We start from the raw sequence: 12,185 nt of genomic DNA on the forward strand, positions 1-12,185 counted from the left end.
AACAGTTCACATTGGAGAATACTATGCTATAGAAAAAAATAAAATAAATAAGAAATGTTATTATATCGACAGAAAGTTTATCAGGCATGAATATGTTAAGGGTGTGAAAGAATAATCTTACACAGATTAAAAAACATTTTATTAAAAGTTTAAGTTAAAATAATTAAAAGGGATTTTAAAAAACACATACAAACTGCATAAAAAGCTTAATTTAAATAACATTATAAAGGATACAATTCATACAGAAGACACAAACTGTATAACAAAACGTCCAGATGTTAAAAACTTCAATAACACTATCCGACATTAGATTAGGTAACACTAATGAACTCAGTGGGTATAAATATTTAAAAATACAACCATATGAACAAATTAAAACCAGATTAAGATGGTTAAAAATCGTTAAAACACTTGCAAATATAATGCAGTTCAATAATCACCCCTCTGAGTAATTTACAAGTCATATAAAAACATTTAACCGGTGTGATCTGTTTTCCACAATCTCATGTGTTGCTAAAAGCTGTAAAAGGTCAGTTCATTCAATATATTCATCAATTAAAAAAAACACATTAACTTTACCTCTATGGCATTTTAGTGTGAGTAAATGTATGTGTGTATGTTCAGGCGGTCATCCTGAGCGCTGCAAGGTTTATGGTGATGTCACTGAAGGGTTCAGTCTGTTGTACAGTCACCTGTCGAGCAGACAGCAGCTCTGAAGAAGAAACAGTTTAACACCGTCACAATGTTTCACTGACTGTAACTGTTGAGGTCAGTTAGGACACAAAAAGACTGAATATATATGAAATAACATATATATTAAAGTACATCTCTAACTGTCAAACGTTTCTCAAATGTGCAAATGAAAAGAACCACTGTTTTTCCCTTCCTTAAAGAGACAGTTAACCCCAAAATCAAAAATACCAATATTTTTCCTCTGAGCTGTAGTGCCATTTATCACTTTTCATGTAGGAATACCATGAAGGAGTACCATATACTCCTAATACATTTGAGAGAAAGCAGACATCTCTACGTTTGGTATCTCCTACACTAGGCATATATATGAACTGTCCCTACTCTATTTATTTATTTTGTCTAGGTTATTTTAACACAGTTATTTCTGCTTTATTCCCAAAATCTCATCTGCTGTCTACAGAAAACAGCAGCTCTTGATTTCCTCACCCAGCAGTTTGTAGAGCGTGTGAGCTGCAGTGGTCCGGTCGGCCTCTGGGGGCACCAGAGAGTCAAAGGTGATTTCTCCAAACCTCTGGAGGCTGGAGGAGATCCAACTGGAAGACAGGCATGTTAGGAAATGAAGCTTCCAATATGTTCTTACCATTAAAAATAGTAAGAGATATGACATGAGAATGATTTGTAAATGCTACATTTTTACTGATGATGAAGCAAAAAGCCTGAACACAACTTCATCAGACCTGCTGGTTGCTCTCTGTTTTGAATTTCAAAGCAGATGTCTAATAAAGGAAGTAGGCCATGGGTCAACCTGTGACTCTGGAGGCAACAGGCGTTTTTCCAAACATAAACAACATCGCCATGGAAAACAAAAATAGCTCTTTATATATACAAGCTGATCTGCCCTCCATGGCCACAGGCTACCTTTATTCAAATACGCACTGAGCCGTGTCTCAAGGCATTCATCGTCTCAGGAGGATTTTGACAAAAATGCTGGAACCTGGAGCTTTCCTGTGTCCTGAGTGTGCGTAAAGTGTGTATATTGAATAAAGTACCTCAGCATGTCCCTGTTCTCCGCGTCAGTCTGAGCCTCGGGCATCTCAATATTCTCCTCCGCTATGGGCTCCATTCCTCGCTGGGCCTCATCTTGTGGAGACCTACACACACACACACACACACACACACACACACACTGTTTTATTTCTTTATCCATTTAGCTGTCCGTCTGTCTGTCCATCTGACACTTACCATCTGCTGACGGGAGTTATCACATCGCTTACGGATTTGTCTTCTTTGGACATGTCCAGGAACGCATCCACTACAGCTGTTTAACCACACACACACACACACACACACACACACACACACACACACACACACACACACACACACACACACACACACACACACACACACACACACACACACACACACACACACACGAAGAACTCAATGAATAGCTGGAAGCTTTAAACAAATGGTGTGCTGAAAAAATATGATCTGAAAGACTGATGTACTGTGACTGAGAAAAGAGAGGAGGGATTCTTACATGAGCCCTCAGCGGGTTGCAGCCCTGACTCACTGGATATCTGAGAGAGAAAGAGAGATAGAGATAGAGAGAGAGAGAGAGAGAGAGAGCTTCATGAAATAGAAATGAGGTTCATAATCTAATTTGTCTCACCACTGAACTGAACACTCCAGTTGGCAGGCTACGGCTGCGGGCTAGCTGTCTAACCTTCATCGTCATAGCCAACAGTTTCACAAATATCCTCTCAGGTCTTTTGTATGCCGTGACACGGTTTCCATTTTTGTTCCTACAGATGGTACTATTTGACTTTAGATCATAATGTGGTGCGAGGACGTAAAAGATCTCCACAAAAAGGCTACGTCACTCAGACTCACCTCCCTCATGCTCGACTGCCTCCTCTTCCTCTCCGTCCTCAGTATTTCTCTGTCCCGCTGGGACTCCTCTTCCTCTTCCTCCTCCCCGCTCTTTTCCCCCTCATGTCCAGGCTGGGCGGTGAGCGAGGCGCACTGTCTCCACAGAGACTGGAGGTCAGAATGGAGGAGGGCTGTGGAGGAGTCAAAGGTCATGGTCAGTATTTTGTATTTTCTTTGACACAGCTGATGTAAAGAGTTTGTGGAATGCCAATGCCACTCAAAGGCAGTTGAAAGTGCTAATAAAATGTTCCGGAAGGCCCAACAAGGTTGCTGCAGAATATAAAACATGCTCAAAGTTCATGATGAGTTTTACTTTGCAGGCTCTAAAGAGAACATTGTTGAGTTTCTGCTAAAGGCATGTGTCCTTGAGCATAATACATTTTTTCTCTAACTGCACAGCAAGTTTGTCTGTCACCTGAACATTTTTAAGTAAAAAATTGATAGCCATTGAGATTCATTAAACTTTCTTTAACATGGCATTTTGTTTTTACATTTATTAGTTCTTCACCCAAATGTTTGCAGATCTACTGCACAACCTGCCAGACACATCTTTCAGAACATTACATTTTAAAATGACTTTCGAAATTAACATTTTTTTTATAGACTTATCATCACCACAACATTAAAACTCTTTAAAACATTAGAAGGCTTTTTTTCCAGCTAGGGGGAAGGTGTAGCACTTAGCACTGACATCCACAGGGGGCAGCAAAGAGCTGGACAGGATTGGCACGCCTGGTCAAGGAGGGCAAGTCCAGCAAAACCTGGGACTGAGAGGAAGGACAAAGTATTAGCTTGATATTGCAGTTTCACGAAGGCTTTTTGCTTGTTTTCACAGTGTTTTTCAGAGTACACAGTGAGTGGAGAGAGAGAGAGAGAGAGAGAGAGTAGGGGTGAAAGCTGATGATCGTGTCTCAAAGGAAATTAAAGAAATACGGAAGAAGGGAGGGAAGAAGGAAAAGAAAGGCAGAAAGAGAAATAAAATCACTCAGCACTCTCCCAGTGGGCTCAGAGAGCAGGAGAAGTGGAGAGCTGGAGTTTAATTAACGGACACCCTGGTGAATAGACACTTTGAAGGGAAATCTTTGATTACAGAATGGCAACGCCTGAGAAATTCAATTGGTCAGTGCCAGTGAACCCTTGATCCTCCTCAGAGTGTGTTTATGTGTCTGCATAGGCAGCTTCTGGTACGCTGTTAGGGTGTGATCAAGCCATGAAATGTGGTTAAGAGGGAGAGAAAGGGCTGTTTTTTAATGTGCTGGCACTGTGTGTGTGTGTGTGTGTGTGTGTGTGTGTGTGTGTGTGTGTGTGTGTGTGTGTGTGTGTGTGTGAGATCACTGAAAAAGCCTAAATAAGTCCAGAAACTCTGCTCAGTGTGTAAAAAGAGTGGTGCAGATGAACCTTTCAGGGAACCAAACTTCACTTTACATGACTGTAATGTTTAAGTAATATGATTATTTCATTTTAAGTCAGTTGATCCACTTAGTAACAATCTCCGTGTGTTTCTGTACCAGCTCCAGTGTCTCGGCCAGCGGGTTTACGATCTGTTCCTTCATCGCTCTTTCAGATATCTGGACATGAGGGTCCGCAAAGACCAGCTGACGCCTGCGTCCTCCACCTGGCTTCCTGAGAGGAGGAGCCACCACCTGATGGAAGAGGGTGAGACACTCACAGCTTTAATGTTTACAGCTCTGGATCTATAAATAGACACGATGGACATCACACAAACTGGAAATGATGACTCTATGTGTTGACACGTCCACATGTGCTTTCCATAACTGGTTCCCAAAACCAAACTAGCTGCTCATGAGTCACTTTGTGGAATGTAAATTAAAGTTTATGACAGCAAACGCCTCGCCACTGTCATCTCTATGTTTCCCACATGTCAGAATTTGGACAGCAGGTAAATAAACATATACTGGGAATTTCCCTTTTTAGGGTGATAATGGGTGTAGACAGACACTCTTACTTGGATTTTATAGATTATACTTTCTATTATGGACAAGGTAAAACAAAGGAACTAAAGTTAGCCTCTGGAAAGGTGTCTCCAAATCATGTTTAGAGACTTGTTTGCTTAAAATAACTTGGTGCGAGTACAGAAATTATATTAGTACTAGTTTTTCTTCACACTCAAGACACAGACTGTAAATATTTCACTATTTCATTTACATTTTTCACAACTACAACTACTGAACAAACCGTCTCCCACCTCTTCATGGGGACTTTCTGTGTCTCCCTCTTTCCCCGATGCTCCGGAGGGTGGAGTTGGCATGGCAACCCGCAGTGGGGTCATCTCTAGGGCAACAGCTGCCTGAGGAGCCTCCACAGGGTGACCCGAGTCCTCGTCTAGCAGCCACACACTGTCCCGCTCCGCACCCAGCACCGTCTCCTTCAGCCTGGACACAATAACACACACACGCAATGCTTACAGACCAACATGTGTTTTAATCTGTTTATTTGTCATGTTCCATCATTTTGTCATCAAAGGTCTGAGGAGTTACCATCAAAGAGACAAAAGACTCACTGGTCAATAGAGGACATGTCTCCTTCACGCTCCCTGGTGCTCTCGTTTGTCTGCTGCCCTTTCACTTCTGTTGAACACACATAATGTACATAAAGCACAGAGTCAGAATGTGACACATTAAACAACCACAAATAAACAGATGATCAAGTGGACACAAGTCGCCCAAAAGGATCTCATGTGTATAAAAAGCTTAGTCACAGTAAAATGGTTCACGTTATTAATTGTTTTCCTTGTTGTAGCAAAATTCGTAACAAATTCCCCATCTACTCTCTAACTGCTGTTTTAATGCAGGAGGTGAATGTGGAACGAAAACAAATGGGCTGCTGACGTAGAAGGACAGTAGGCCGTTTTTGTTAAAGCACGGCTTTCTCAACTTTAAGTGATGTTCCCTTTCAATTCTGCTCTGAATTGAAACAGTCCTCCTGGAAATAAACCTCTTCTTTCTGGCAGCAAAAGCTCTCACGGAGTCACAATTGCTTTTTTTTTTTCAATTACAGCCGGAGCACAAAGAACTTGACCTAGTTGACTGTTGAAGACACGTAACAAGAGAGAAAAACACTGTGGGACTGATGGACTGCCCAAATCCTTGAATTTAGTACAAACCCTCAATATGACATTGGACTAAACAACTGAAACACAAAGATACCCATGCAATGCTTATCACACACAAAGGTAAATGTCCAATCAGAAGGTCGGTGGTTCGATACCCGGCTTCAGCAGTCGATGTGTCCTTGGGCAAGACACTTAACCCCAAGTTGCTCCTGAAGGCTTGTCGGTGTGGACTGGATGTTGAATGTTAGTTAGAGTCTGATGGTGGCACCTTGCATGGTAGCCTGTCATCAGTGTGTGAATGGGTGAATGATATGTAATATACTACTGACTGTAAGTCGCTTTGGATAAAAGCGTCTGCTAAATGACTGTAATGTAATGTAATGTAAAGACAGAAGCACACACCTTTACGGAAATGGTCTGGTTGATCCATCAACAAGTCAATCTCTCTGGCTGTGGCTTCAGGAAGGTCGTCTCCCTCAAAATACTGCTACAAAAAGGGGGTGACAATCGGAGACAGACAAAAATCAGCAGAGGACCAAAGTAAACAATAAAGAGAACGGGAGAAAAGACAAATTTAAGCAATTGGGTTTGTTCTGTTTAGTGTCCACAGTGATGAATAAGGTAAGCATATATATAAAGAAATGACTAAACTTTTTGCATGCAGAGCAAAAATAACCCCAAGGGGCAGACAAGTTGAGGGGAGGAGGACAACAACAGAAATGTGAGCCACATCTCTCTGCTAACAAACAGTGAGTGCAGGCTGATGTAGTTAAGTCATATCCAATCAAGCCAAAATGGACTTCATCAACTGATGACGCTTCAGGAGCAGCATTATAAGTCCCCAAGTGACAGAATGAGGAGGGTAGTGTGTGGAGGTACCGCTGGACCCAGACCTACTGTAGTGAAACACCGAAGCATTTTATGACCAAGATAATACAGCTCTGACTTCTTTTAAGCACTGTAGACATTGAGCGGTGAATTCAGGACTCAGTTAGGCATCAGCTGTTTTACGTCCACATTCCACTCCACCATTAACTTAGAAAATTGATGGAATTTCAAAACGTTTGTAAAATACCGTCTCCCATAATTATATGTACTTTTTTGAGTGGTGAGAGAAACATAAGACAGAAAAATGTATTTAAAATATGCAAATAGACTGGACAATATGGAATGTGTACTTGCTTTAATGCTACTTTCTCATCATGTAACATGCCATGACTTGTGACCAAGACCTGAACTAAAAAGCTGTTGTAGGCACACGGTCCACATCCCAGCTCAGTGATTCACCAGGACACCTGACGCAACTAGAACTGATGACTGGGATGTTTCCGGAGAGTTTACCTCAGCAGCGGTGATGACAAACTGCTCCTTCTCTGTCAGGGAGATGGCAGCTGGAGGTGACCTGAAACCTGGTTCAACACAGCGGGAGGAATTAAGAGCCAAGCATGTTTGCAGCACAAGAGGGATGTGAGAGTAGCTGAGCAGCCAGGACAACGAAATCTAGGAGATAAGATTACTACGCTTATTACAGAACATTTATTCACAATTTTCCTAACCGGAGGGGAAATAGCAACATTTTTGTGCCAAAAGTTTAAATTTAGAAGAAAAACCCATTTATGGGAATCTAAGCTAATGAACTGACCCATTTCTAAAACCTCTGAAGATAATTAGAAGCTCTTGTCTGGATACATTTCAAGCTCATCATAAATCAGAATCAGAATAATCTAATGTATTTAATAAAGTAAGTTAATTTAAAGTGTATAAACCTACAAAAACACTTGAATGAAACGTAGTTCTAAACATTGTATTAAAGTAAGTTTTGTCCCATTTAAGTTGAGGCCTGAAATGACATGTTTAGTTTCCTAAATGTGCAGCCACACCATAAATGGGACTCAGCTGCAGTCTCTACAAATGTTACACAGTCAGTCTCACCATGGATGTGGAGTGTGCTGTGGGGACTGGGCACCAGGGAGTGCTGTGAACCTGTCGCCTCAAGGACCAGCATTTGCTAGAAATATAGACACAAACATTATAGACCACGACAGAATAGTGACAACGAGCATTTCTTAGATTGTTTGAACTGACTGAGCCTGAAGAAAAACGTGCTCTTCAATGACCAACACGTGTTGTGCACATAACATAAACGTATGGTAAGGCCTTTGTAGACCAAACTGATTCAGAGGTAGTGTGTTTTCTCTTTTTCTTCTTTTGCCTTGCGTCTGTCTGATACCTGGTGCACTTTCTTATATTTTGAATATTGATATATAAACTGACTCTAAAAAAAACCCAGCAGTTACTAATTTACATTTGAAAGCCACAGCCCAGTTTAGGGATTGCTTTAAATTCCATGACAGTACCCATTAAATTATTTTCATATTCTCAGACATCGGCTCTGTCTGTAATTTAAGTCACACATGGTACTTCCACTGGGGAAAGATTACAAGGAGGACAAAGTTCAGCCATGTCTGCCAGATTTACAGCACACAGAGTGAGTCAGAGTTATCTACTGTGATTTACTCTGACTATATACAGTGGATAGCATGGAATATGGAACATATGCTATGTTAGAATGGGAGTGACCTACACGTGTGTCCATAAGGTTAAGAAACAGTGACTCACTTGCAGTAGTTGATGGTTTATCAGTGACATGACGGTGAGTATAAAAAAAACTGGGATATTGTAGATAACGAGTTTTGTGTCATTAACAATATAATAGGAGAAAAAAGCCCTGAAAAGAAGCATTACAGGAGCGTATCTTATCAGGTCAATCTGTGACAGTGTAGAGGCTCCATACTGTATACGGCCTTTAGATAGGTGGTAAGAAAACTTGTAGGCACTTGTAGCAGCTGAGCATCTGTGCTGGATGTGGTCAGATGAACCTACTTACTATTATTAGCAATTTGCCGCTGTTTTGGAGATCAAAAGGTAAAGCACTACCGAAAGAGCCAAAGTCACAAACGGTCCTACATAAGAGGCCTGGCCTCGTTCATTAACTGCTCTTCAGACATGGGAATATTTGCTCTGGCAGTTTGTCCGAGACATTGACTGTTATAGATGTATAGTATTATGAGTACAGTTACATGTCTTGTATACTTATTAGTATATGTATATTGAGTACCTTGGGTCATGTTTGTTAGGTATATGTATAGTTTATGTAAAGTTTATTAGCTCAAACTACTCCTGCTGTTAGTCAGTTGATGATTACAGTACCACTAAGGTTATAATAGTTAACACTGGAGCAGTTACTGCCACTCCTGACAAAAATTGTTCACAACATCTATTCAGCATGCTCCATGTTTATAGGGCAAATATTTCTGATAAAGTGCGGGTCACCTTGGGATGGTGACTGTGAACAGGTCAAATATGATATTTGTTGAGTTTTGGTGTGCTACGCTACAGAAACAGAGACATTAGATTACGCCCCTTATAGTCATATTTCACACCAACACATGCGGTACATGTTGTACAGGTGTATGTATCGTTACTGTTACTGTACCTGGTGTATTTTATAAGGGCTGGGCAGCTGGTGTCGTTCCATGAGACCGAAGAAGGGGTCCTGAGCTCCCTCAGCCTCCTCCATCATGTACATGCTGTCAGGCACATTTAAGGTCATCCTGCCGGAAAAAGAGTGAAAGAAACACTGATGTTACTGATCGAAATATTAAATCATCAATCACATTCACTGCTGTACAGGCTAATGGAACACTTTGCATACTTTTATCTGCGCTGTTGGTTTTATAAAATGCTAAAATAGAACTGGAATTAGATTTTACACACGGCATCTTTAGAGTGCAGAATGTTGTAAGATTGATTGCATCTGCAGAAACGATAGTCATACATTACCGCTGTTATATAACACGGCTTATTAAACATTTACAAAGCTGTTCGCTTGAAAGTAGCTCAATTTGTCCGTCACTCACGCAATAAAAACACTACCACCTCTTTTTTACACAGTCTTTATTCCCCAAAACAATCCCCTTCATAAATATTCCACCAGACACGTTTGAGCTCTTTTACTTCCCTAAACACATACAATCTCTGCACAGCTTAAAACTTTAGGCGCCCAAGGATACAAAACAGTCCACTGCGCATGATCAAATGTGTGTGAGTGTGTGTGCAGACCTTTCAGACTCAGCCATGTCAATATATATGCATCTTTTAGAGCGCAGAAGACGGTCAATGGTCTGTTGAACCTCCTCTGGAAAACAGAAAATGGGTTAAAACACACAGACACACACTTATAAGAAGGGCAGTTTTTTCCTGCAGAAAGAGAAGCAGAGGTGTCAAGGTCTGAAATATCTCACATGACAAATGTAAGGAAGGTGACCTTGTGACCGTTCTGCCTTCCCCCTACACAAGAGGAGGCATCCTGCTGATTAACTGTTTTTTTTCCCCACTATGGGTCTTATTCAAGGTTGTGTATAAAAGCTTCTTGTGCATTAACTGTGGATTTATTGGAATCCACGCACCGTCTGTACTAATAGTGGAAAATTCATATTTTTAAAATATCATATTATGAAACTGAGAAGACAATCTCCTCCATGCCATGCTTATGAAATACAACACAAACATATTTTGTACTCACACAGATTTGGGAGGTTTCTAATCTATTTGACTGCTTGATGAAATGAAAAAAAATGTTGCTGAATCCAGTGCCACGGCAGACAACAGACTTGGCTGCTCCTCCTGCTTATCATTATGCATTGTATTTCACTGTTTTCATCAACCATGACAACAGCGTGGTTGTGAATCTGTCGGATGCAATATCAGTGTCAGGCTGTAATTTAGGACCAGATGAACAGAGACTGTTGAGCTGTGTCTCGTGATATTGCATTCATCAGCTCTTTATTGGCTTCTAAATCAGAGTCGTCAAGGTGATTTGTGAAACATGCATTGTGAAGATGTCTGACAATAACACTTGCTAAGGTTTTACACCAAAACGAGCTCAGATATCTACATTTACCAACTGACAGAGACAACTTGCCTGCTGTGTTTTCACATTTAACCTGTGCTTCACTTAGAAAGCCGCCCCAATGGAAAATAATGTTTCTTGTTAAACTAAAATTCATACTGCTGACTGGCTGCATTTCCTGCAAATGTATAAACAAGCAGCTGGAAAACCACTCCCTTGTTTTAAATCCTACTACCTCACTCAATGCAGTGACTTCAGTTACATACTATAAAGTTAGACTTCTGCCACAGTAACTGATTGGACAGTATGTTGGTTATAAACCTCCATTTGGTCTCTATTATCCCCAAGCAGAAGGTTACAGTATATTGTGTGCAGACATGGTAGCTTGGAGAATTGTTAGGACTGATCGCTCTAGTCTTGCTTGCTCCACTTCCTGTCTTCCCCTCACCGAGCAGGAAGCCACACTGCTTGTGGTAGACGACAACCACTCCGTACTGCAGCTGAGAGGACAGGTAGAGAGAGAACCGAGGCCTTGGCAGGTTGGGCTGCGGTGGAAGAACCTGAGCTGTCACATAGTCCAAAATGTCCCCGCTGTAATGATAAACGTTTAAAGAAATCAAAGATAGACATTTACACTGTGATTCTTCAGGGCGGCTGTGGCGTAGTGGAGAGCAAGGTAGTTCTCCAATCAGAGGGTCGGTGGTTCGATACCCGGCTTCGGCAGTCGATGTGTCCTTGGGCAAGACACTTAACCCCAAGTTGCTCCCGAAGGCTTGCCATCGGTGTGGACTGGATGATGAATGTTAGTTAGAGTCTGATGGTGGCACCTTGCATGGTAGCCTGTCATCAGTGTGTGAATGGGTGAATGATATGTAATATACTACTGATTGTAAGTCGCTTTGGATAAAAGCGTCTGCTAAATGACTGTAATGTAATTCTTCTTAAACAAGTCACGCTGGATCCCTAATAATAATAATAATAATAATAATAATAGAGTGCCTTTACACCAAACTAGACTGCAGATTGCTTCAAAACAAGCTGCTTAAGATGCATCCCAGCACACTGTTACAATTAAAAATGATATATTACCAAATAATACAAGATTGGCAAGATCCTACTGTATTATAAAACAATGAAACCCATCTTTTATCTGGCTTATCTTTCTTATTTGCCAGTGACAAACCAGACAGCTAAGCCACATTCTTACCATGTTCGGTTGACATTGACTTTGAGGAGGTCTCTGCGAGTGACCCTGATTCCTCTGGTGGCTGCTAACCTGAATAACAGAATTATAATTAACACAATTCATAATTAACCTTTTGTTGACAGGCTAATCTGACGTGTAAGTTAGTTTGTAATGATAACTATACACTCCTTATCCCTCACCAGATTGTAGAAAAACATCCAGAGTGGCGTTGGAGAACATTTGGGTAGTAAAACATTTTATTCAATTACTTGGAGTAAAGGTTTAGGGGTTTATTCAACAAAGAAAATGGTAGAATATTAAATGTTCGCTAAATTGTGCCGCGAATTTCCAGCGCGAAATCGCAATGAACCAATCAGGTTGTGAGC

The 12,185-nt window shown here is 41.0% G+C and overlaps 1 protein-coding gene across 1 annotated transcript; it reads right to left on the minus strand.

Moving 5' to 3' along the window:
- Positions 1-318: 318 nt before the first annotated feature.
- rec8b (REC8 meiotic recombination protein b) lies at positions 319-12,086 on the minus strand. Its single transcript, XM_054623297.1, has 18 exons — positions 12,000-12,086; positions 11,821-11,889; positions 11,062-11,204; positions 9,824-9,899; positions 9,198-9,315; positions 7,634-7,709; positions 7,043-7,110; positions 6,104-6,188; positions 5,150-5,216; positions 4,835-5,021; positions 4,137-4,271; positions 3,320-3,395; positions 2,590-2,759; positions 2,237-2,276; positions 1,936-2,011; positions 1,743-1,844; positions 1,180-1,286; positions 319-712 (listed from the first exon to the last, which is right to left on the minus strand). The coding sequence occupies exons 1-18, from the start codon at positions 12,053-12,055 to the stop codon at positions 621-623; spliced, it is 1,743 nt and encodes a 580-aa protein (XP_054479272.1). The 5' UTR covers positions 12,056-12,086; the 3' UTR covers positions 319-620.
- Between the last annotated feature and the right edge of the window lie 99 nt (positions 12,087-12,185).

Source organism: Anoplopoma fimbria, chromosome 21 (genome assembly GCF_027596085.1).
Source record: "Anoplopoma fimbria isolate UVic2021 breed Golden Eagle Sablefish chromosome 21, Afim_UVic_2022, whole genome shotgun sequence".
Lineage (NCBI taxonomy): Eukaryota > Metazoa > Chordata > Actinopteri > Perciformes > Anoplopomatidae > Anoplopoma > Anoplopoma fimbria.

What these genes read in the sequence shown, in the direction of transcription:
- rec8b (XM_054623297.1), bottom strand. Translation starts at nt 12,055, where the DNA reads ATGTTTTACTACCCAAATGTTCTCCAACGCCACTCTGGATGTTTTTCT. An exon ending in ACCAGACCATTTCCGTAAAG is followed by an intron (nt 5,217 to 6,103) that starts GTGTGTGCTTCT and finishes TGTGTTCAACAG; the next exon opens with AAGTGAAAGGGCAGCAGACA. An exon ending in GAGAACAGGGACATGCTGAG is followed by an intron (nt 1,287 to 1,742) that starts GTACTTTATTCA and finishes CCTGTCTTCCAG; the next exon opens with TTGGATCTCCTCCAGCCTCC.